Source organism: Vairimorpha necatrix, chromosome 11, assembly GCF_036630325.1.
Source record: "Vairimorpha necatrix chromosome 11, complete sequence".
Classification (NCBI taxonomy): domain Eukaryota; kingdom Fungi; phylum Microsporidia; family Nosematidae; genus Vairimorpha; species Vairimorpha necatrix.
Window position 1 is genome coordinate 296844 of NC_088826.1, and position 26340 is coordinate 323183.

The 26340-nt window shown below is 29.9% G+C and overlaps 8 protein-coding genes and 1 non-coding gene across 10 annotated transcripts; 4 read left to right on the forward strand and 5 right to left on the reverse strand.

Moving 5' to 3' along the window:
- Window positions 1-5151: 5151 nt before the first annotated feature.
- VNE69_11065 (uncharacterized protein) lies at window positions 5152-5796 on the reverse strand (the record flags this gene model as incomplete). Its single annotated transcript, XM_065474969.1, has 1 exon — window positions 5152-5796. The coding sequence occupies one exon, from the start codon at window positions 5794-5796 to the stop codon at window positions 5152-5154; it is 645 nt and encodes a 214-aa protein (XP_065331041.1).
- A 1718-nt stretch (window positions 5797-7514) lies between these two features.
- On the reverse strand, window positions 7515-8006 carry VNE69_11066 (ADP-ribosylation factor-like protein 2; the record flags this gene model as incomplete). Its single annotated transcript, XM_065474970.1, has 1 exon — window positions 7515-8006. The coding sequence occupies one exon, from the start codon at window positions 8004-8006 to the stop codon at window positions 7515-7517; it is 492 nt and encodes a 163-aa protein (XP_065331042.1).
- A 212-nt stretch (window positions 8007-8218) lies between these two features.
- VNE69_11901 lies at window positions 8219-8291 on the forward strand. The gene has a single exon. It is a non-coding gene; the product is annotated as a tRNA-Arg (tRNA).
- A 1161-nt stretch (window positions 8292-9452) lies between these two features.
- On the forward strand, window positions 9453-10727 carry VNE69_11067 (fidgetin-like protein 1; the record flags this gene model as incomplete). Its single annotated transcript, XM_065474971.1, has 1 exon — window positions 9453-10727. One exon carries the CDS (start codon window positions 9453-9455, stop codon window positions 10725-10727), a length of 1275 nt encoding a protein of 424 aa, XP_065331043.1.
- A 518-nt stretch (window positions 10728-11245) lies between these two features.
- On the forward strand, window positions 11246-12238 carry VNE69_11068 (NAD-dependent protein deacetlyase; the record flags this gene model as incomplete). The annotated part of the gene is made up of 1 exon (XM_065474972.1): window positions 11246-12238. The coding sequence occupies one exon, from the start codon at window positions 11246-11248 to the stop codon at window positions 12236-12238; it is 993 nt and encodes a 330-aa protein (XP_065331044.1).
- A 1-nt stretch (window position 12239) lies between these two features.
- VNE69_11069 (uncharacterized protein) lies at window positions 12240-14504 on the reverse strand (the record flags this gene model as incomplete). Of its 2 annotated transcripts, none has more annotated exons than XM_065474974.1 (1): window positions 12240-14504. In XM_065474974.1, the coding sequence occupies one exon, from the start codon at window positions 14502-14504 to the stop codon at window positions 12240-12242; it is 2265 nt and encodes a 754-aa protein (XP_065331045.1). The 2 variants fall into 2 exon arrangements, with proteins under 2 accessions (XP_065331045.1, XP_065331046.1); XM_065474973.1 differs by having other exon boundaries at window positions 12240-13067.
- Window positions 14505-14979: 475 nt separating this feature from the next.
- Window positions 14980-18150, reverse strand: VNE69_11070 (DNA-directed RNA polymerase I subunit RPA135 (RPA2); the record flags this gene model as incomplete). The annotated part of the gene is made up of 1 exon (XM_065474975.1): window positions 14980-18150. One exon carries the CDS (start codon window positions 18148-18150, stop codon window positions 14980-14982), a length of 3171 nt encoding a protein of 1056 aa, XP_065331047.1.
- A 298-nt stretch (window positions 18151-18448) lies between these two features.
- On the forward strand, window positions 18449-19624 carry VNE69_11071 (notchless protein 1-like protein; the record flags this gene model as incomplete). The annotated part of the gene is made up of 1 exon (XM_065474976.1): window positions 18449-19624. The coding sequence occupies one exon, from the start codon at window positions 18449-18451 to the stop codon at window positions 19622-19624; it is 1176 nt and encodes a 391-aa protein (XP_065331048.1).
- Window positions 19625-24378: 4754 nt separating this feature from the next.
- On the reverse strand, window positions 24379-25245 carry VNE69_11072 (uncharacterized protein; the record flags this gene model as incomplete). The annotated part of the gene is made up of 1 exon (XM_065474977.1): window positions 24379-25245. One exon carries the CDS (start codon window positions 25243-25245, stop codon window positions 24379-24381), a length of 867 nt encoding a protein of 288 aa, XP_065331049.1.
- Window positions 25246-26340: the final 1095 nt, after the last annotated feature.

Consider the following 26340-nt stretch of genomic DNA (forward strand, 5'->3'; position numbering starts at 1 on the left):
TATATTTTCGCATTCGATATTTTTCTCGCGGGTATTTATACTATATAAAATTATCTTATAATAAAATTTTTATTTTTTGTCAAGAATAATATTTTCTGTTTTACTTTTGAATGTATAATCCTGTTTTAATCTTCCTTTTTAATCTTTTATTGTCATATTCACGCAATATCCTTCTGTGATCATAAAAGTTTTGTGATATCTCTACACATATTAGTTTTTAAGGCAAACATCTCAAATTTGCCTCAAGACAACTTCGAGAATTAAATTTATGTTTCTGATATAGTTTTTATACTATCTAGCATTTTAAATCGTCAACGAATAACAAAAAAAACTCTTGATTACTATACTCTTTGTCTCGTCTTGTCCACCAAGTTGTTCATTTAGCTTCTTATCTATGAGTTCTATGCACAGCACAACATGAAAGAGATAAGCGTATTTACAGGAATTTCTTTTAATTAGAAATTTTTAATTTTTTGCTCATATCTTGCCTCAAGTGGCAATCTTCTAGCTAGGTCACAAAGAGAGTCATTCATCTTAAAATTTATAATATTTTGATGCTTTAATGTCTGTATGTTTTACAGTGCCTTGGCCTTGTCTTCGACTTCCATGCTGTTTATACCTAAGTAATGTTGTTGTTTGAAATATTATTTCAAAGCATTGCTCATAGTATCTTGAACTTTCATATTTGTCATGAATTTCTCATATAATAATAATTTACAATTAAAATTTTAATCTTATGTGTATTAAATATAATAGAAACTTATATAAATTTAACATGTTATCGTTCGGTGGTCCTTCGTGAGTTTGATAGGGGGTTGTTATTGAGTGTGCAAGCACATTAGTTGCCTATATAAATCCTTTTTCATTCAATCTTAAAGTGAATACACGGCGTCTACTTCTTTATGGGTAATTTCAAGCTTTTTAATGATAAAGTAATACGTTTTGCGCCGTATTGCTGCTTTTAGCTGTCCCTCTTTATATCTATATGTTTTCCATCTATGAAGCAATATTCGCCGATGTTGAATTGAACGTCTTTTAAGGACCCGAAAATTTTTTTGTCTGTCAATATTTTCGATCGGAATTCTTAAATTTGCAAAAAGGCTAATTATTGCTGCGATTATTTCTCGTTTTTTTTGTTGGATTCTATAAAGGCGAACTCAGAACGCACAAATATATGGTTTTCTTTTTAAAAGTGTTTTATCCTTGCTTAATATTGTAACTTTTCTTTTATACATTTTTCCAATAGTTTTACATATATTTCCCAACAGCTTTGGCCTCATCAAGGATTATAATTTTTTTAGATTGCTTCTTTTGTTATTTTATGTTATATATTCTTATATTTCTGAACCCCATTTATGGTAAATAAATACATGTGGGCGATACCGAATCGTGAGCTAACAAGTGTTGGCTGTTTTCAAGAGGCCAGAAGGTTATTAGAAGAGCTTAAGAGGATTGTTTATGGACTGATATTGTCTGATTATGATTTTGAGAAAAATGTAAAGAAGGAGATTTTTGAAATGAACTGATGAGTTGAAAGAATTTATGGTTAAGAATATTAAGATTGGAGATCATTGGAAAGTTATGGAAACCAAATTAGAGGAATTGGTTAAAGTACAGGAGGGAAAGGGTATGAGATTACGGATGATTGAGGAGGTCACAAAGATGGTGGCAGAGGAGATTAATAAATATTAGTAGAGAGGAAAGAATATTTGAAAAGAGAGGAACAATGAGGTGTTATAATTGTTCAAGAATGGGACATATAAATCAGATGTGTTATTATAGATATAGAAATGTTAAGAATAAAGACGAATGTGACAAGATTAAAGATGAAGGTAGCAGTAGCTGTGATGAAAGGACTTATAGGAACACATAGGATGCTAAAAGACAAAAGAAACAAGAATGGAAGACAAGAATAAAAGATGTTATGATGAGGTAGAAAAGAACGTTCTAACATTAGAAGACATGAGAAAGAGGTTTAGGAACGTTATAGATAACGAAGAAGAAAAAATAAGATATTGTAATATTGAAAAATGCAGAATCAGAACTGAAGAAGGTAAAAAAGTTATAAGTAAGGGTCAGCAGGTGCTACAAGCGCATAAAGAAGAGCTGAGAAAATATATTCAGAAGTTAGAGACAAGGAATGTCATAAGAAGATCGACGTCGGAATGGAGAAATCCGATTAAAGCTTTAATTAAGCCAGATGGAAGTATAAGACTGGTTAGCAATCTCATGGCATTAAATGATTTAGTGGAGAAAGACCCTTATGAATTGGTGAACATTAGGGATATCATAAGGAACACGCAAGGGTCGAAGTTTTTCAGTGTTATAGACCTTAAGGAGGCTTTTTATGGAATCGAAATAGAGGATCAAGACAAGCATAAGACTGCATTTGAGTATGATAAGATAGTATATGAATGGAATAGTATGGTCATGGGGTTTAAAAACTCGCCTCAGATCATGCAGAGAATTATGAATAAGATTTTTGAAAAACATTTGGGTGGTAAAATAGAAGTATACATGGATGATATAGTGATTCATGCGAAGACTAGAAAAGAACATGATAAATTATTTGTAGAAGCGATGAAATTGTTAGAACGGAATAATATGCGGATAAATTCAAAGAAAATTAAGTATTGCCAAAAGGAAGTCAAGTTATTGGGAGTTACATTAAACGGATATGATATGATGCCGTCTGAAATCAAGAAAAACGAAGCACTAGAGTTTCCAACGCCGCAGAATGTGTCTGACATAAGAAGATTTTTAGGACAAAGTGGATGGTTTCGAGGATTTATTAAGAATTATGCGGAGAAGACATTATATATGACTGAAAGTTTGAAAGGTAAAAGTAAAGTATTGAATTGGACTGATGACTTAAATAAAGAATTCGAAAATATGAAGGAAACGTTAAGAAGTATGAGTAAGTTGAAAATTGTGAACTATGACAAAGAATTTTTATTAAGAACTGACTCGAGCAATATAGGAATGGGCGCAGTACTCATGCAGAAGAATGATAAAGAAGAGTGGGTGCCAGTACAATGGGCATCGAAGAAATTCACCTCGACGTAAACTAGATATGGTATAAGTGAAAAGGAAATGTATGCCATATCTTGGGGAATAAAGAAATTTGAGTATGAGTTAAGAGGATGAAAATTTAAAGTAGAAACGGATCACAAAGCATTGGCGGAAATAAGAAGAAAGCCGTGTTTTAATAATAATAGAATTAATCGATGGATTGAAAAGATCCAAAAATTTGACTTTGAAATAGATTACAGGAAACCAGAACATATGGTCGTGGCGGATGCTTTGAGTAGGATACACGAGGAGGTTGATCCGAGAAAAGAAATTATAAAAAAAGAAGTGGGCGTCAAATTGAAGGTAAATGGTTGAAGCACGTCGAGACAATAGACGGTAAAGAATACTGGAATTTTGATTCGGGGAGGAAAGCATTGATTCCTAAAATAGAAGAAAGAGATGAGCCTATGAGACGTTATCATGAAGAGCATGGACACAGAGGACTAGGAAGCATGTATTATGCCATAAAGTTTGATTATTATTGGCCAGGAATAAAAGAAGATATAGTGAAAATGATAAAAAGATGCGAGGAGTGTCAAATTTACAATAGGAAAAGATCTGGAGGATTTGATTTTGTTGCTAAAAGCAGGTATTTAAAAAAAGTAGCGTTAGATTTAATTGATTTTAGAGATAAGGGCAAATATGTATTAGTTGCGATAGTTTACCATACGAGGATAACGTGGGGATGTGTATTATACGATAAGAAGAGATCCTCTGTGGCCCAGTTTATTGAGAACTTATGTAGAAATGGCAGGAGGCCGAAGGAAATAATAACGGATAATGGGAAGGAATTTGATAATGTTGACTTTAAGATTTGTGTAGAAAATTGGATATTACCCATAATAAGGTAGTGTCGAGTCTCATAGAAGCAATGGTAGAGTTGAAAGAGTTATAGGAATGCTGAGAGAGCTAATGTTGAATTGAGCAAAAAGACGGCGAGTTTTGAAGACATAGTGATGGATAGCTTTAAAATTTATAATAATAGTTACCATGAAGGTATAAGAAGTACTCCCAATGAAGCGGTAAAAGACAATACGGGGAAAATGATGATATTAAATGGACCAGAAGGAGAGGAGACTACAGTAAAAGATTTGTTAGAATATATAGAGAGCGGTTTATTGAAGGACAACGAGTTAGGATAGCTAAGAAAGAAATATCAAAGGATGTAATAAATATGAAAAGGGGAATGTTTTTAGACGAAGGTATTATAATGGTGGTATGCCCTGGGGACTCGTATGTTGTATAGCTATCTAATGGGCGATATGTTAAAAAGAGACATTATGACTTGAAAAATCTGCTTAGGGTCGATGGTGATGTAGGAGACTAACCGTCTTGGAGGGGGATGTTATATATTCTTATATTTCTGAACCCCAATTATGGTAAATAAATACATTTTATATTTATCTTGATTTTTTTGTTCTCATTGTATTGAATAATAAGCTCATTCAGCTTATAAGTTCTCTTCGCCCTTCTAGCGCTCATTCAAGGTGCTATTTTTTATTTTTTATACATTAATGTCTATAATAAATAAATCTTTCTAATTTGAAATAATAAAATAATAATGCAAAAAGATAAATTTAATATTAAGAAACGTACAACGCAAATATTTCTAAAAATTATCAAATTTATGATTTAAGCTTTTAATTAGCCTAACGTAAATAAAAATTTTATATCGATACCATAATCTATATATTAAAATTTTTAAAAAGTAAATATAATTAAATGCTGATATCTTTCATATAATACAGTAGTACAATGAATTATTTATTTCTTATGTGCAGAAAAACCAAAGATCACAAATAAGCATAAGGAAAACAAGCCGAACCCTTTTTGCTGTAAATTTTTTTAGGCAAAAATTTAATGATAAAATAAGCCAAAACACATATACTAGAAACTAATACTATATAGTTACACATATATGCATTAGGAAATATATTCAATACAGAGGAAACATTAGTAGAAATATCTGTAGAAGGTATCAAAGCCACTGAAGTAGAGTCGTTTGTAAACTATTTTGATCCTTTTTTAACTCCATAATGTTAAAATTAGGTTCGATTTCTTGATAAAATCTTCTGATTTTTAAAAATTGTTTAAAGATGTTTTATTTCTTGTCTGTCTTTTGCCTCTAAACTCGTGTCTTATATCAATGTCAGCACTGGGTGGTTCGAGAAGTCGTACTTGTGTTTTAAAATATCCAACTACCTCATTATGGTAACGTTGATCATTTTCATTAAACACTCTTTCGTGATTAATGTTTATATTCCTCCTTCGACGTTCAGGTACACATTTGTTTAAAACTCCTTGTTTGATGAAAATATTCTCTTCATACGACACGTCTCCTTCGCATGCTTGTATGACTAAATTTTTGGCACATCTTAGTTTATCAAAATGTTCTTGTTGAATACAAGTCCCTTTATTGCACTCTTCGTTAAAAGTTTCCGCCGCATTTACGAGCCTGTCTTCTACGAATTTATTAGTATCTTCTTCTTTTAATCTTCTTACCAAATCATGTCTACCAAGTACTTCACCCTCCTCTTGGTTGTAACAATTAATATTTGTATCTGTATCATATAATATATGAGTATACCAATCACAAACAGGATTTGACCAACCTTTAAATTGATTGCGAGCCAAATTATAAAGGTTAACCAATCTTCCATCATCACAATTGACACATTGGTTGTATTTTCCAGTAGACGCCTCAGATAATTTTTTTGTGAACATATATTAATTGAGTGTTGTCTTCACAATGCCTATTAGCATACATTATTTCAAGATGCAAATATTTTAGCTAATTCTTTGTCAGATATATAATTTCGTTGCGCACATGGGATGAAAAAATTTTATACATATAAATACACGTCAAAAAAAAATTTCATTTTTTAATACCTAACACAAAATATAGTTTTAATTTTGATAATTAATAGCTAAAAATAATTTTTGTTTTGTTTATAATACCATTCAAAACAAACTATAGTTTATATCAACAAAAACATTAAAATTACATATCGAACACATGTACAAGTTACATGGGTTTGAAATTAATTTTTTTATTATGATAAAAAAAAGTCTGATATTAAAAATGCATAGACGAGATGTTTCTAAATTTAGACTTTGCAAACATAGAATTACATGTCAGTAAATATACACTTTGCAATAAAAATTTTATGGTATTTAATATACTCTTTGCAAGAAATAAATACATTTGTTGAATATATACTTTGCAACCATAAAATTACACGTTATTAAATAGAACTAGGAAAGATTAAAATTCATGTTATTTAATATAAACCTTGCTATAAAAAAATTACATATTATTAAATATGCACTTTGTAAGAACAAAATAACACGTTAAATTTCATGTCATTTAATTGATTTGTTTATACTTGAAATAATTATATCTTCGACTTCATGTCAAACATTTAATATAAGAATTTCATTTTACATGTCAAAATTTCATATGTTATACAGAATGAACGTACAATCATGCATTTTAGAAACTGTTCTTGTACGCACAAAAAAAGTATATACGAATCTAGACAATATAAACTTATATTAATAAAGTTTTAAAGAATGTAATACATTATATTTGGATGTTACAGAATCGCCTTTTTAGCACATAAATTAGCGTCAAAGGCGGAGCATTACATTGACATAACTAAATTTAAATACGAGGCATCAAAAGGCTTCTACTTTGTTCGATGCAGTATAAATCTCATGAATACTATAAACTTGACAAAAAAATGTTTAAAAATTCAATACACATTGTAAGCGTTCAATAATAGGGAGTTAAAGCTTGAAAGATATACTAAAGTAATATCGAAATAATATTACTCTTGTAGTGATTTATCGATACAAAAGAATTCGCCCACGCAAATCTAATTCGGAGGCCATAGCTAATTTACTCTTAAATGATTTTTGCGCTAATCAGAAGAATATGCAAGGAAGATCAATAGAAGGCCTTTGGTCTCCAACATGATTCTTTGACGTTTTGGACGAAATTGGTCTAAAACTAGTGGTCAGCACAGTACAATTTTAAGTTTGGCTGGTGATGTGACGACGTAGATAATTGTAGGAACATTCGAAATAGTATGTGGATCTATTTAGGTTAATAATCCCGTTCACGTCTTATATATCTGCTGCGAGGTCACTCTGGACTCTATTTTATTGCAATTTAAAACTTCTAGTGTCAAAGTCAAATGAATGTGTCGAAACATTATGCGCTGGAAACTTACATGGATAGAGTATGGCGTCTAAAAAACTCACAAAACAGGTTGGTTTAGTACCGCGCATTCATCCTGCCCCTATATACTACCTCCCTAACATTTATCCGAAAAAGGGCAAAATGACTTCATGAGAGATTTTTAAATAAGAGATTGTTTATAATAAATCAAACAATTGAATGTGGATTGTCTCAAGACATGATGGTTTTTTTTATATGTCTAATTGTCTTTACATTTTGTTATAAACCAGTCAAATGGTTCAACCAAGCTTTCGTATTCAACTCCACTCACATTATAAATCCGTACATTCTCACTATATTTCACCACATCTTTAGCTTTCTCAATTAGATCTCGTTTATTCCCCAATATCAAGACTGGTACATCAGGAACAGTACACAATATTTTTTCAAGACAAGAATCGTCTTGTGTAGTCAAATCGTACACAAATATTAGACCATCACATTTTTCGAAATAATTATCCCAGTACTCTCTGAAGATAGACTGACCTCCTACGTCATAAACAAGAAGAGAGATGTCGTTGTAAGTACAAGAATATAAAGAGTATCCGAATGTTGGATGAATATTACAAGTTTGTTTGTTGAAGATGTTTTGTAAGATTGTTGTTTTTCCGGCGTTGTCTAAGCCTACGCAGACTAGTTTTAAGTGACTGTTTTCTTTTTTTAGTTTTTCGACGAGTTTAAAGAATGTCATACGAGAATAGGGAATCTATTAGTAAAAAATTTTATTTTTTTTCCTTTTTACAATTATAGGCTTTAAAAACTTTTCTGTAATTCAGGACTATTTTATGTACCATATTATTTCATAAAGCTTTTCCTTTGATTTTTTCATTATTTTTTCAATTACATTTGTATTTTACATCTATTTGATTGTTGCTTCAATTATCTGTAATTTTAATTTTACAAGCTCCGATGGCGTAATGGCTAACGCGTCTGCCTTCTAAGCAGAAGATTGCGGGTTCGAGTCCCGCTCGGAGTGATCCTTTTCAAAAAATAATGGATTTCATATTTTGTTGAGTTGATTTCATAGTTATTTTGTATTGAATATCCAAAGATTATAAATACCATGGGCTAAAGTTAGCTTTAGCTAACAAAAATGCATATAGGGTTTTTTTTCTTTTTTTTGCCCCTTTTTTAAAAAATGGAGGAGAGAAAACGATGAGGAAGGAACAAAAACAAAAATCAGAACAATAAATTTAATAATGCATCAAAAACAGAATTAGATGCATTTCTTCATAGTATACCTAATAAATAAAATTTGGCACTATTTGCAGACCTATTTCGGTTAGGTATAGAATTTTTGAGTGATCTCAATTACCTTCTATGGTATTGGTATGAACCCCAGTATTAGGATCTCGAAAGTGTAATGAGTGGTTGACCATGTGATGTTGCTTGGAATCATTACCCAAGGAACGGTAAGCCTTCCACATATCGCTGTATATAGTACTTTCCGTGCTCACATATTTTAATAAAAGGTCAGTAAGTGCTTTTTTATCTCTTTTTTTAATATACGTAATATTTATAGTTTGTTTTAAAAAACGCTCTATCATTCCAAAACACCAAAACCCTTTCACTAGTTTACTTCTATATTACTTATTTTTCCAATTTTAGTTTCATTATTTCTAATATAATATCTCCCCTGCCCATCTTGTCCAAAGATGATAAATATTTATCATAAATGTCTATTTGCTTTAGCTTTTTTAAATATAATGATTTTGAAGGTTTTGAACAACATAAAATTTGGCTAATATACTTACGAGGATATCCTAGAAGCCACAAATTAAGTATCTGCAAAATTGTGATATGATCGAGTCTAAAGTTTTCAAAGAATGTGCCTTCCACATTGAAATGTCTTCCTACAGTCCTTCCAAGTACATTTTAAGATAGTGACCTGTTTACTAAACAACCTCATTCTACCATTACACACTTTGGATAACTGTTTCTTTTTTTGTCAAATAAATTATTATAGACTGTTTCCATTTCTGCTCTAGTCATAATTGTCTCCTCCATTTTTTAAAAAAGGGGCAAAAAAAAGAAAAAAAACCCTATATGCATTTTTGTTAGCTAAAGCTAACTTTAGCCATACCATGTTTTCAAATTATCTTAATTTTTTTTTAAAATTTTTCTCTTTTTTTATGCCATGCATAAAAAGCTAATAAATCTACAGGAGAAATTAGAAGAAAGAGATCTTCCAGAATATTCTTCATTTTTACCTCCAGAATTAAGAGATTGTGACACAAGACTGGAAAATATTTTCACTGAAGATATTTTACCACTAGTAAGTAATGATAATTCTTTACTTCCTCTTTTACACTCCTACACAAATTTACCAATAGAATGCAATTTAGAAGAAATTTCTTCACTTTTAAAAAACTACCAACCAGTCAAATCTTCTTTTTTTGATTCAGAAATTAAGAAAGAATACACTGATGGATTTAAAACAGCCTCAAATAAAGAATTAAATAATAAAGAATTAAATAATAAAGAATCAATTAATAAACAAATAGATAAAGATTTAGACAAAGAATCAAATATAGAAAATAATATTTTAGAAAGAATTAAAAGTGAAATATTAGAGAATATAAATAATATATCATGGGATGACGTGGTTGGCCTAGAAAATGTTAAGAAAATTATTAATGAGATAGTCGTCTGGCCAATGCAGAGACCAGATTTATTTACAGGATTAAGAGGTCCTCCTAAAGGATTAATGCTTTTTGGGCCACCTGGAACAGGAAAGACAATGATAGGCAAATGTATAGCAAGCCAATGCCAGGCGACATTTTTCAGTATAAGTGCCAGTTCTTTAACCAGTAAATGGGTAGGAGAAGGCGAGAAAATGGTCAGGGCTTTATTTTACTTAGGTAGGAAAATGCAACCCAGTGTCATTTTCGTAGACGAAATTGACAGTTTATTAAGCCAAAGATCAGAAAATGAAAATGAAGGAAGTAGAAGAATAAAGACGGAATTTCTTGTACAATTTGATGGGGCGGCGACTTCTAATGATGATAAAATCTTAGTAATTGGTGCTACTAATAGACCACAAGAAATAGATGAAGCTGCAGTAAGAAGATTAGTAAAAAGGGTTTATGTTTGTTTACCTGAAGAAAAAGCGAGAATTAAAATGATAGAAAATTTGGTAAAAAATTATAAAAATAATTTGTCAAATTTAGATTTGATAGAAATTGGGAAGATGACTGAAGGGTATTCTGGGTCAGATATGTTTAATTTGTGTAGAGAGGCGTCATTAGAGCCTTTTAGAGAAATAGAAGATATTAAGAATTTTAAGACTGAAAATGCGCGAGATATAAAAGTCGAAGATTTTATTAAGGCAGTAAAACAAATTAAGAAGAGTGTGAGTACACGAGATTTAGAATTATATAAAAAGTGGAATGATCTGTATGGATCAAAATAAAAAGGAAAGGATTAAGGATATATAGTGAATGTCATCTCTAGTATATTAATGACTTAAAAATAAATCAAATTCTAAAATGACTTTAGAAAGCCTAACTATGTTAGCCAGACATGAGCTTGATACTGAACAGGAAGGGGTATTCGAGAGCCCAATGAGTTAATCTCAAAAGGAAGTCCTGGAACTGCCAGATGAGACTGTAAGCGTATCTTGTGAAAAGTAATTAATAAGCCGAATATTATACCCAAATAAATTATATATCCTTCTAAAATGCTTAATTTCAAGCTAGAATATGCTTAAAGATGTCTTCTTAAATAATAGCGCTTATAAATAAATCTTATTCTAAAATGCTTAATTGTAAAGAAGAGTATGCTTAAAAATGTCTTCTATAATAATATCGCTTACGAATAAATCTATAAAATTCTCATTTATAAAATAATATGCTTACATGTGTCATCTTAAAAATTCTTCAAATTATTTGTTACAAAATCATTACTTTTTTGTAACCCCCCTATCTTGGTATGATTGAAATATTAGATGAAGATTTATTTCAAATTATAAATCTTTTTATAAATAAAAAAGTGGTCATAATCACAGGAGCAGGCATTTCTGTCTCCAGTGGAATCCCAGACTTCAGATCTAAAACTGGAATATTTAAAGACATAAAAAAGAAGTACAAAATCAACGGAGAAGATCTTTTCAGTTTTAAATTCAGTCTAGACGAAAGAACAAGGGAAATATATTTGGACTATATTTGTGAACTTAAGACACTAGTAGATTCTTCTAGGCCTTCTTACACACACAACTTCTTTAAATATTTATCAAAAATATCTCAGCTACGAGTTTATACACAAAATATTGACAGTCTAGAAGAGAAGGCCGGACTCGGCCTAGAAAATCTGGTCTATTTACACGGAAATCTCAAATATCTAAAATGTCTGTATTGTGGAGACACTTCTGAGTTTACTGACCCAGAAATAATAAAATCTTCTCCAACTTGCTCTAATTGTAAAGTGTCAAATATAAGACTTAGAAATGTGCCAAGATATCTTCATACAAATATAATCCACTACCATCAAGATCACCCTGACTCAGATTTGATATCTGATTGTATAAAAAAAGACAGTGACTGTGATCTGCTCATTGTAGTCGGAACAAGTCTAAATGTCTTCGGAGTGAGAAATATGGTAAAATATTTCAAGAAGATTTGTAGTACAAGAATATTTGTAAATAAAGAAGACTGTAAAAGTTCACTGAGAAAATATTTCACACATTTTTACAAAGGCACTTCAGACAACTTCTTTAAATTAGTAAAAAAAGAAATTACAAATTATGACATAGATATTTCACTACAAGACATTTCACTACAAGATATAGAAAATTCATCAGGAATAAATAAAGACGAAACAGGATTGAAAAAACTATCAGAAAAAAATATACAGAAAAATATGAAAAGGCTTTCTTTGACGAAAGAGGAAATTGTAAACAATTTCCTTTTACTAACCAAGAAGTGATTTATTTAAAGCACTCCCACATATCAGACTCAGAAGGGGAAGATTTCGACTTCTTAGTGTCTTCTTTATTGATGTCTTCTTTATTATTGTTTTGCTTAGTTTCTTCTTTATCATTGTCATCTATATTAGTGTTTTGCTTGATGTCTTCTTGATTATAAGCAAACGGCCTTTTCTGTGTAATGTCATCATCATAAGAAGATCTGGATCTTATCTTTTTACTATTAGACTTATCATAATTGAAAGATCTTGACTTAATATTGATCAATTCAGGCTCATATTTAGCAGATCTAGAGGGGTTATCTTCTTTTGTCTTTAAATATCTTCTTTTATATTTCTTAACTTGTCTCTTGAGATTCCTTATCTTCAGATCCTTGATTTTATACTTATTACATATTTCTTCTGCCAATCTCAGATCTTCTAATTTTTCATTTAACTCTGCGACTTTTAAAATCAAAATCCTTTTAATTTCTGCATTCTTAATTCTTATTCTATCGTATTCTTCTTTTATATTTTCCAGATCTCTTAAATTAATTGTATCAATTAATTCTGTAAATTTTGATACGTAAAACACTTTACAAGCATGAAATAATCCAGGTATATTCATTATTTCAATATTCGATTCATTACTTGTTATAAAATCCCGGACTTTGTTTACAATTTGTTGTAAATTTGTTTTATATTTCATATTTTCATTTTTTATGTTAATATTCATATTTTTCAATGTATCTATTTCATTCTTAAAATTTAGCAGATTTTTATCTGTAGAAGATTTGTATACTTCGTAACTCTTAGTAATAGTTTCATGATTTATAGAAAGTGTATTGTGCATTACTTCTAGAGCGAATTTCTGATTAGATAAATCTGTATTTAATTTTTGGAGTAGAGAAATCTCGGATTTTAATCTTGTATTGTCTTCTTTTAAATATTTATAGCGTAGTTTTATATTCTGTTTATCTTGGTGTAATTTATCAATTTTAGAAAGAATAAATAATTTGATCTGGGAAATATCTTCTTTATATGAATTAATCTTAGTATTATTAATTTTTTTAGGATCTTGATTTTGTATTGGTGTGTTTGTCTCATACATGACATTATTCAGATTATTATTTGCAAGGCCCGATTTATGTATTTCGTACTTGACATTATTTGTAGGTGCTGATATGTTTGTCTTATACTTATCATTACTTAGATTATAATTTGTTGGTCCCGATGTGTGTATTTCGTACTTGATATTATTTGAATTATTATTTACAGGAGTTGCTGTGTCAATTTTGTAGTTGATATTATTGTAATTATTATTTACAAGTTCTGGTGTGTCTTCTGCGTGCTTCATTTTTTTATGGTTCAAATTATACTGGACTGGATTATTCTGCATTGACGTGTCTATTTCATGATTATTATTTTTATATTTTCTTCGTATTGACTTGTCTATCTCATATTCTTCATTTTTAATATTTGATTTATTTTTTATATTTCTTTGTACTGACGTGTCTATCTCGTCATTATCATTTTTAAGAATTAGATTATAACCTACTGGAATATCTTGCGGAGAAAAATTCAGCTTCTTTTTTTCATGCGAAAAAATCGTTTGAGTTTTTAAATCCGCTTCTTTTGATAAATCTTTAAATTGTTTTTCGAAATTTCCATTCGTTTCATTAATTTGGTCTGTAGAATATTTGTTTGTATCATTATTTCCTTCTTTACAGTTTTTATTTGTATTATAATTTTCATCTTTACAGTTTAAATTCGACTTAATTTTTTTTGTACAATATTTGTTTGCCTTTTTATTTTCATCTTTACAGTAAAAACTTGTACCAGGAATTTGATCTGTAGAATATTTGTTTGCCTTTTTATTTTCATCTTTACAGTTTAAATACGTATTATTATTTTCATCTGTAGAATATTTGTTTATCTTATTAATTCCATCTTTACAATTTTCTTTAGTCTTTCGGCTTAATTTTTCATTATTTTTCGTCTCACTTTTTTCTTCACTATAACTTTTCTTACTTTCACTAACATATTGTGTCTCATTAAGACATTTGATTTCTTGTTCTTCGTCCAAATAATTTTTTTCATCGTTTATACTTTCTAGACATTCATCTATCTCTGATAATTTCTCAAAAGAATCTTCATGTAAAGCCTGTGATATTTGCCGAGAAATGTCGTCTTTCGTATTTATTTCTTTGAGGTTTCTGTTTTTGAATAAGATTATTGGTTTAGGTTTCATTGGAGTTGAATATCTAAACTTGGGATTTTTATCATTCATGCAAAAAATTGGAAAAAAAAAATTATTTATGCTTTTTTGCATAAACTAAACAGTTTGTTTGTTTTTAAAATTAATAAATTGCTAATATAAGTATATTACAATAAAAAAACATGCAATGATGTAATATAGAAACACATAGATATAGAATAAAAAAACAATCACTTGAAATGATTGTTTTTAAGAGATATTTGAAAATTTTAAAAATTCAAAATAAAAGACGGAAATGTGATTAAAAAGCTTAAAAATACTGGCACACCTCAAAATCTACAAAGCAGCGGCTTGTCGTCTTTTTGTTTTCACAGAGAAAATTACCTGATTTCTGAATAATAAAAACTTCGGATATTTTTGCGATAAATGAATTGGGCAAATTTATAATAGCCTTATTTAATTTAAAAAATTTACACATTGATACAATTTACCTTTTATTTTTTTCACTGAAATTTATTTCTAAAAAACTTAAAGAATTATTTTTAAATTATTTTATTGGTTGTTTCACGTCTAATACCACTCTTATATTCATTGCTAATAACTCACTACAAAGATATTTAAAAACATATGGCATTTCCAGCGTATTGAAAGTTTTTCCTCCACACACACATTTGTTGTTATTTGTAAACAAAATAATTCTACAATTACAACAATATGTGAAGACTGAATGGTCACTACATTTCAATAATCTATCATTTAGTAAATACGGGGTACCATGTGCAATCATAGCATCTCTCTCCATTTCTCCAAATCTTATACCTCCTAAATTTTTTCTACCTCCTACTGGTTGTCTAGTGGTGGCCACTACTGCGCCAGATGCTCTGACTTGGTATTTGTCATTTACCATGTGTCTCAGTCTTTGGTAAAACACTACTCCTAAGAAAATGTCAGTTTTAAATTCATTCCCAGTTATTCCAGAATACATTGTTTCATTCCCAAAATAATTAAATCCATTATTTTTTAACTGTTCACCTATAGAAATATTTGATAAGTCTTTTATGTCGTCATTATTATCTAAAAAAGAATTTTTTTCAAATGGTGTGCCATCTTGAATCTTTCCTTCGCAGCAACCAGCTTTTCCTGCCATACTTTCAATCAACATACCTATCGTCATTCTTGATGGGAAAGCGTGCGGGTTGATAATAATGTCTGGTACAATACCGGAATCTGTAAAAGGCATGTCTATTGAAGGCCAATGCATCGAACAAACTCCTTTTTGTCCATGTCTACTACAAAATTTATCACCAATATTCGGATTTCTTATAATTCTAAATTTAATATTCGCGCACATGCTTTCATTCTGAAAAATGTCGATTCTTTCAATTATGTACCCGTCACTGCTTTTACAAAGGACTACAGTTTCTTTACCACCTAAATCTGTGTATTTATAAAAAATATCGCCAGTATTAATTTTTAATCCGACTTCGGGTAAAAAAGAAAAATAACAATCTTTAGGTAGTTCTATCTTGTCTACTTTGTAAACATATCCTGTAAAAAGTCCTCTTTCCATACTTCCTTTATTAATAACCATAGCATCTTCCATATCATACGCTGTATACGAAAGTACTGCCACAATACAATTAATTCCTAGTGGGTAATCTTGGACAAGATCATATTTCTTATTTCGCACTATAGGATGTTGTGTATAATTCAACATGTAAATTTTCGAATCATTCCTCGTCTTAAAATTGTGCACAGGGTGGCCCATGCTTTGTTTCGCCATCTGGCATTGGTACATATTTCTAGGCGACTGGTTATACTCGGAAAATGGCGTTAAACTGGCGACAAGACTGAATATATTTTGATTATCAACTTCTTTATATTCGAAATCCGCTTTTGTAATCGGATTATCTTTTTTAATTTTCATATCTTGTAAATTAATATCGAGAAAAACTTGTTCCATGATTCCAATATACTCGATCATATTACTAGATTTATGTAAAATAGGTCTGACTAATCTGGAAACTGTATTGTAAATCTGTACCGATTCATACAATTTAAGACCGACAAAATGACAAATTTCGACCTGTAAATTGTTTTTTCTTCTAAAAGATCGTAAACTAGAGACTAAATCCTTAGGATTTGTTGTAAATCCCACTAAAAAACCATTATAAAATACTGAGACTCCTTTGACGAATTGTCTAAAAGCAGGTATTACACCAAAATCATACAAAATTTTACTATCAAATTTACAAGGCGTATTAATCAAAGAAGCAGCAGAAGTCAAGTGCGTCAAAAGACCACAAGGCGTTCCATCTGGCGTGTGCACAGGACAAAAAAATCCCCAACTTTCCGATCTTAATTTACGCACACTCGTAGTTTTTACATCTTGAAAAAAAGATCCTCTGTTTACACTCCTAAAATGACTAACGTACCTATAAAAATTAATTCTTTCGGCTATGATACAAAATCCTGCATTTTGTAAAATATCACTAGAATGTTGTATATTAATATTTCCTGTAGATAAAAAATGTTCAAACCCTTTGCCGACACTAGCACAGTCTAATAACTTAAAACATTTCATAAAATCTTCTAATGTAGATTTACTTTCAGTTTCATTGGTGTCATTTTCTTTTGCTTTCTTTTTCTTTCGCGAAGAAATTCGCACGTGTAAAGCTTTTAATTGGTTTTTTAAATTTTCAAGTTTGTCTTTAAAAATATTAGCAAAAAGTTGTGTCTCTGTTAACATTTCATGAGTAGCCGGCGAATCGGAATCATCAGGAATGATGTCATCTCTAACAAGTGCGAATAATTTTCGAATTGCGTGTATAATAAAATTAAATTTGTCTTCGTTATTTTTCAAATGCGGACAAACATAATACTTCAATATTTCAAAACACGCTTCTTCGTTCGTAGTAGCTCCCATAGTTTGTCTAAATCTTGATCCAATATATTCAATACATTCGCTTCTACTAAAAACTTGTTCTTTTGTAGATTTTCTTAATGGCACTGTCATATAATTATCTTTATCCACTAAATTGAAAATTTCTTCATCTGTTGTATTAATTAGAGCTCTTAGAATTATAATAACAGGAATGTGAAACTCAAATCTTTTTCTAAAGAATCTAAAAAATACATCTCCGTCTACACTATAATTTAAATAATTAATGTGTCCTAACTCGTCATCGCCTACACTACGAATACAAATATATTTGTCAGTATAAATCTTGTTTCTTTGTGGTCTACTCAAAGCAAATGCGTAATTTCTCTTTTGCATTATATGAAATCGTACTAATTTATCAATACCGTTTATTATAAAATACCCACCTATGTCATTTTCATCTTCGTCAATGGAATTTGGATTCTGTTCATCTAAAAGATGACAAAATCCAGATTTAACCATAATTGGGAAACCACCACAAGGACGGGAATCTGATTGTATGAGTTTGTCGTCATAATATAAATTGAATTTTATAAATAAGTTGCCTTTATAAGTAGTATTTGTAAGTCTAGCTTCTCTTGGTAATAATCTTCTATCTATACTAATATTATTCTGTTCTTTAATAAATGGTTGATGGATTATAAAATCAGCAATTTCCATTTTAAAATTTTCAATAGTTATTGGTTTTATATTTTTAACTATATTTTTAAATACTTTGTTATAAAAAAGAGCGTTATATGATTCAATGTGTGGTTTTGTAATGTCTTCTATTTTCATATGGGCTGAATTTTAGAAATTATTTTTTAATATTGTCAGTTGAAAATTCAATAAAAATGCTCAATTTTTAAATTGTCAAATGATCAGCAAAATTTACCAGTAGAATTGTTTTTCACAAAATTTAATTTTGCTAAAAATTTTAAAGTTGTCTTTATAAAATTGTCAGTTGAGAAAAGACGTTAATTAAAATTTCTAGTTGAAGAACAAGTGCTCAAATTATTAGAATAAACTCCTAAATCATACCAGAAAAAAATTATAAAAATTTTATTTTTTTTGATTTTTCCCCCTTTATCATTTTATGAACTTATTATTAGTAGAATTCGAAGACCAAAATGGCAAACCATTATCCGATAAAATGCAAGTCCCAGACAATATCACTCTAGATCAACTTAAATCTCTTATTAATACCAATCTTTCTTTATATATCAACGGAGAACCAATACTTGACACATTATTGTCAACAATAAGCTCTTTAAATTTAAACAACGAAGACATTATAAAAATCAGAACAAACAAAGAAGAGCCCTCAACACAAGCTGCTACTTTCTGTTCTTCTTCGTACAGTGGCCACGAAGGCCCAGTTTTATGTTTAAAATTCGATGATATTTTAGTTACTGGCGGCAGTGACTGCACTATTAGATTCTGGGATTTGACGACCAAAACACAAAAGAAGATTTTAAAAAAGCACAATCACTGGATACAATGTCTTAACATTTCACCTTGTAAGAAGTTTGTGGTGTCTGGGTCTATAGATGGAGACATAAAACTCTGGAGCAGTGACGGCGAATTTATAAGAAGTTTTATCGGGCATAGAGACAGTGTAGTGGCTATAAATTTTTTTAAAGATATGATCGTATCAGCTTCAAGAGATAAAAGTGTCAAAGTATTTGATTTTAATGGGAAATGTATTTTTTCATATGCACACACTAAACCAGTTACATGTTTAGTCAACAATAGCGAAGATCTTGTGTCAGCAGGTAGAGACGGGAAGATGAAGATTTATAAAGGCCACTCAGATTTACGAGAAATTAATGGACACGGGTCACCTATAAATTGTCTAGATATGAATGGATCGTTTATGATTTCTGGTTCTGATGATGGAAATATAGTTGTATGGAAAGATTTTGTAGTTCATAAGCGCGTTAAACATGACAGAGAAGTTATTTCGCTGTCATTGAGTAGTAATAATATTTATTTTGCCAGTGGGTCTTTTGATAAAACTGTTCGTCTTTGGTCAGTTGAGACTGGGAAGATGATTAGTAAATATTTTCATGTTGATTTCGTCTATAAAGTAAAATTATGTAATGATTTAATAATATCAAGCTCGAGAGATAAGACAGTTAAGATGTATAGAGTCTCTAAGAAGAAGGTCATAAGGGATTTTATATGTGATGATGAAGTTTATTGTTTTGATTATTTTAATAACCAGTTGGTATGTGGTACTAAAAGCAACAGAGTATATTTTTTCAATTAATAGATCAAATAAATATTTTAATTTAAGTCATGGGCTTGTTGGCAATAACGCACAAAAATTCGTCGAATATATTCGAAGACAAATCGCTTTTTTTTTAAAAACAGCTTTTTAGTTGTTATGTTCCAAGTAAAAGTCACGTGCTTATTTAGTTTAACGAAGAATCGATACTAAGACGTAACTTAACATATGTACTTGTGTTAAATAGCTCGTATAAACTGTGATTTACATGGCTACATCAAAAGGATAGATGTCATATATATCACGTGTCATTCATATCCAAGACATGTCCAACGAATCGTATCGCCTGTTAAGATACGGCACACAAAAAATACAAACAAACGGAAGTTGTATGATTAGTATTACATTACTAAATATGCCAATGCGTGTATTTAGCAATAAAAAATTCATAAATTAAAAATAAAATAAAAAAAGAAGTTTCTTTGGAAAAAACGACAGATTATCGAAGCGAAAACTACAACGAAAGGCAGTCAATTTTTTTCTATAAAAGTAGTGCAATCCAAAGGAGCTACCTCCGAATAAAAAATCTACTAAATACAATTTTATAGTAATTTTATGGGCAAGCTGGGCATCTTGGTTTAGTTTCCGAGGTATTGACCGAAAGTTAGCCGTTTCTTGGTCAAGGATTATAAGGGAATTGATCATTGTTCCTGCCATGATATATTACGACAGGGCTGAAAACGGATAAAGTTAATTTTTGAGTAGACTGGTCTAAATAAACTATTCCAAAAAGGCAAATTGATAAATTAAAATAATTTGTGGTAATAATTATACCCAGTAAGTAAGAGTTGGGCAGAACCTTTACATAGAGACCAGAGAAATCAGGTGTAAACTTTATCCAACTGATACTGAGAGGTATTTACTCACTTAACTACCCACCAAATAACTTGCCAGGGTGGCTTGCTCCGTTGTATTCATTGCTATTCCCAACAGGAGAACTTTTTCTATTTATACCTCAAGTCGCGTTCATAGTGACCTCACAGGGATTTACTCTACGTTTATGGGTACCTGAAACCAGAGGATAGACCTCGTCGTACTAACTTTAGTCCCTACAATCATATGTATCGAGCAAACATGCTTTCTGTCGTTACATGGCAGGCTGATATTAAATTATACTGCGTTAACCACCAGTCTTTTACTTGTTTTGGCCACCGTGTTAAGAATCTTGGGATGGGTCCACGAGACCTTCCATTGCTCTATTTTGCCTAGTCTCTTAGTTGGCTCTGGGATTCACTCTAGAGTTCACCATCTATGGGCTCCAACTGCGCCGTATCCATCAGATACTTTTATGTGTCATTGAGTCACCACAAGAGTGATGCTGCTTTTCGGCCTTAAAGTGCGTTTATACACTAGATGCTAATCTTCTTATGGCTGACAGCACAAGTTTTATTGAATCAACTTAATATTTATCGTGGACATTTACATCATCTGAGTGGTCCAAACTGCATCATATATAGTAAAAACAATTTTTGTGTCACTGCGATTCGACCAGCCATTGCTAAGCGGAAGTATCGCCTCTAAACACTTAGGTAAGAGCACCTTGTAAAGTAGTCAAAATAATGACACTATTATTAAACATAGCAACAAAAATATATTATCTTTTTACATAAACTACTTAGAAAGCTTTTTTGAAAATCACAAAATCGCAATGATACATGACGTATAACTCTCCCTTAGTTATTGTGAGAGACTACAAAAAAATGGGATGTCTTGGGGATCTCTACCACGTAGCATATAATTATAGAATATAAAGTTGCACTTTGTGGCGTTAAATGTGGGATGTACGATGATGAAAGTTTTCTCGCTTTCACATGTCTTTTTAATGATTGTATCACTTGTGAATTATTCTAGCCAAAAAATAATATTGGCATTTATAGCGTAAATCCGAAATACTATTTGGAGTGTGTTCGCGTTTTTTTTTTCAGTTCGAAAAAAAATATTTAAATAGAGCGCGACCATTGCAAAAAAAAACACTAAAAAATATCAAATAATTTTAAAAGGAAGATGTGGTATCGATTACTACATTAATTTATTTTTTATCCAATAAATGCTTTTTCTAGAAAATATTAGTTATATAATATTTGTTTTTATTTTACTTCTAAGGGCAACGGGGATGAGAATGACGAGAGAACAATTACGTGTAACCAAAAAATATTAAAAAATATTTATGTAACGTATGTTGCAGAGGGAGTATCATAGAATGCTTTGTGCAATTCAGAGACCTCCCTGGGGCAACACCATAAAAAATGCAATTAAACGTAAAAATGATCCTTGAGCGGACTACCAATAAATTTTTTTACATGTCGACTGTTATATAAATGTTTTTTTTATAATAACACATATTTTGCTTATATAAATCCATTTTTTAAAAAAAAATTACAGAAAAAATTATACATGAAGTCATAGATCAATTTTGACGCAAAATATTTATAATGTCATGGTAAGTGTGTATATTATTTCTACAACAGCCAATTTTCTCATTTTTATAAAATTTGAATTTGCTAGAAAATTTTTGTTGTAAATAATTTTTACAAAAAAAAAGAAGTCTACACATAAGAGGATATGAAGAGAAAAAGGTATAAAAATAGATAAAGAAACAAAAAGACTGTAAAAAAAAATTTTATAAATTTCTATTAATGTACTTCCTCGCTAGGAAGTTTTTTTCGAAACCAACGGAAGTATGAAAGTGCAAAAAACATCCAGAATCTACTAAGATATAGTAAAAAAATTGACGCAAATTACAATATCTTCTAAGGAAAAAAAATTCACTGAACAAAATTGAATTGAATAAACATATGTAAGTTGAATATCTCTATACAAAAAACACCTCCGAAAAATATTAATTAATATAGTTATGTTGGTAAAAGGCGGCGTATAGACCATAAAAATATCGCTATAAATGAAAAATATTTTTTTTTATCTTAGGTCTCGACATATACTCCAATAAATTAGTCTAGGGTTGTTACTAAAGTATCATAAAGACACGTGGCAAATGAATGTGGTATTGAGAAGGTCAAAGGACAGAGAAATAAGAAAAATGTCAATTTAATTAGTAAATAAGAAGATTGCAAACCTATAAGCATATATTAAGGGTAGATGAGCCGATAAGTATATTTTACGAAGTTTTTGAAAGGATATATAAGCTCATCTAAGTTAGTCATAAGTCAATTTTTAACTAGAGAATTTTTTATTTTTTAAAATGTATAAAGTTTATACCTACAACGTCGATAAAAATCGATGATGTTGTTAAAGTGTGATTTTTGGCTAAGATAGGACTAAACATTGCACAAATTTATAAAGACTTGTTTGTTTTTTCGAGAAATAATCTAAAAATTCCTTTATGTTAATAAAAATGACTTTACACAAAGACCTGTGGGCTAAATATGCTCCCAGGAAGGGGGGTAAACAATTTTTGTCCTAAAATTTTATTTTAACACGTGTTTAGTGTCATTCGGGTTGGTAATTATAGTGCTGTGCTTAAACACCTTTTTAAAGTATGTTTGTAAGAAAAAGAGTCAATTCTTCGTGAATTAGTGTTTGAGAACCTCCCGCCGAAAAGAGGTAGAAGAAGAATAACGTCAACAAATTCTAACCAGATTGAATTTTTTATCTGACTACGATCTATCAATTCACGCAACTTACCTTTATGTACAATATCATAGCAAAAAAATATTCGAATTTTTCGAATTTTAATTATTACTCGACTTTTTTTTATTTTAATGTTATCAAACCAGCAAACAATATATTAAAATATAGTGACGAAGAATGGTCTTCTGTTTTAGTATAAAATACTTTATTGTAAGTTATAGTGTTTTTATGAAAAACTGTTCATTTGAGCGTTGAAAGAAAGCAGTGACAAAAAATCTTTATTTAGCCGAGACATGTCAAATATAGATGAGGCACAAAGCGAGCCCATGTTACTACAAGATAAAACGTGCTCTTTAATGAATAAAATGCTTTTGAATTTGGTAGGTATTTAAATTATATACTTTCTCGCATACAAATATAAAAGGTTAGAGAGCTACATCAATGAAAACTTGAAGATCATAGTGTGCTAACATCTTTTTTAATTTATTAAATTGAGTCTAGAGCAAAAAAAAAATCTGTTCAAAATATACTGTCAGATAATGCATATAAATTAATGTATAAACATTCAATAAGACTGAACAAAACTAGGTAAAAAGTCCAAAATTAGTTTATAAACGTTACAAAAAGAGTTTATATTTCTGACGTTGAATTTTTATAAAATACGAAATAATAGAAGAGTCGTCGACACATCTAAAAAATTGAGGCTCATATTCAGAATCTAACCTTGAAAGGACTTAAAAAATATTTCTACAGTGTAAAGACATACAATCTACGGGTTTAAATAATTTTTAGGGAAAGATTAAGAAAAAATATTTTAACAAAAAATGGAATGAGGGGTTTGTGTTAATAACCACCTTGTTATAAAATTGAAATGAATATGTATATATATATATTTATTCTTTTATAATATACTATTAACCTCAAAATATAAAATTATAATCTCTTAAGTATTTGGAGATAAAAACATGAAATACTACTTTTTCTTCGTTTTGATAAAAATACACGTTTACATATTAAAATTTTTTCTATAATATTTATATATATTGCACCTCTATATTGTATTTAATTTAGAAAGATGTTATATTTAAAGAATTAGTATATTTTTTACAGCACATTACAGATTAAAAGAACAAAAAAACTTAGATACTTTAATTCAAACCTAAAGGATTACGAAGCAAGTAAGCCAATGAACAGCCCGCCGCGATAGAGGTAGGATAATAAGAAGGTATAACCCCTTGATTACTAACATAGTCATAATTACTAATCGGGTTGTCTTCTTGCATGAACACGGAAAGTTCTTCAATCATTGCCATGTTGTCTTGCCTGGTGATAATACTATCATCTTGAGGGGTCATGTTGTTTTCGTCTTGACTTATATTATTTTGATAGCCAATCGTCGTGCTAATTTCTTGGGTATTAGTATCTTCACTTTCATTTATGTTAAAACTTTTCTGCAAATCATCAATGTTTTTCAAATCGTCTTTTGACATAAATTGTACGTAACGTATTATTTTGTCGTCGTGGTTACCTATAGGTTTAACTTTATCAATATAGTGTTGTATCTTAAATTTATCAATTTTTATACCATTAAAGTCCATGCATATTAAAGCTTCTAATATCCCTTGTGTATATAATGCAATATAATATATTTCAAAGTCAACACGTTGTTCTTTTGCGACGAGACCCTCCGCTCTTACTATTCCATTTATCAATTTCGCCCAGTAATGTTCATATTTCAGGTCTTCGCGAGTAATTGTAATAATTTCAATTTTGTTAGTCTTCGGGGGGAAATATGTACGCTTTAAAGGAAACTTAATTCGATCCAAAATAGTCTCAAAAAGAATCCTTGCTATTTTTTCCACATCAAAATTCATGTGAGAATCTCTACTGATATGTCCCCCAAAATTGTATAGCTCTTTAGCACATTCATTAATTGTTTTCATGTTATTTTTAGCTACCGGATTAGCTATAGACTTTTTGATATTCATAACGAAGACTAAAAACCCCAAAAACATTTTATGGGCTACTAAATAGATGGCTATATATAGAAAAACACAAATTTTTAATTTATTTAATCAAATAAATATTCACTGAAATTTTAAAGTTTACAATAAATATTAAAATTCTCCAGTGTTTTTTGCACCTTTTGATTATTCTTATGTATTTTTATATTAAAACAAACAAACAAAAAAATTCGCACATTGAAATGATGTTATATTCGACATTTTTCTTTTTTTTTAAATATTAATCTTTTAATTAAAAAACTTAACAAACAACAATAAATCTTTACAAAACACAAAGGTTTATGATGCAATTTATAATTAATTATAAATCGCACATTTTTTTTGATTAAACATTTGGCTAAAGTTTGATTATCTAAAAATTTTGATGATGGGGTTTTTTATTTATTCTTTTTTCAAAAACAAAGAAAGAAATTTTGACAAGAGAAGAATTAGAAATCTCCTACAAAAAAGAATTCTATATACTAGAACAAAACAAAATGTTCATTAAATAATTTTTAAAAATAATTACAGGCTTAAGATAGATTTTTGATCTAAGAAAAAAAGAAGTACCAAGAAAATATAATTTTGATCGGTCTTTTACATTAGAAGAAATTAGTTAAAAGGCCCACTTAGAGCGTTTTTTTTTGACTATAAATATTTTTTATAAAAACCCCCTTTGAACGTCCAAACGGCAAAAAAAAAGAAAATATAAATTTAATAATTTTGTGATTTAATCACCTATAAAGTCCCTTTATAACATATACTAATGGCCAGTAATCAGTTCTATGCTTGCGACTTTCTGCAATCACAATTTTTTACTATACACCAAATACATTCATTGGTATTAGTTGGGCAGTGGTTGAAATTATTACAAAATCTATTTTTTTCTTTGCAAGTATGAGGTAAGAGAACCCTTACATATGACTAAGGAAATTTTAGTGTGATCCTCATCTAACTGGTACTGATTGATTCTTACTCGCAAAACCCCCTCCACATAACTTGCCGGTGCAGCAAGCACTGCCCTTTCCATTGAACTTTAGCTCCAGGAGAAGACTTTCCATTTATACCTCAAATCGCGTTCAGAGTGACCTCACAGCGGATATACTT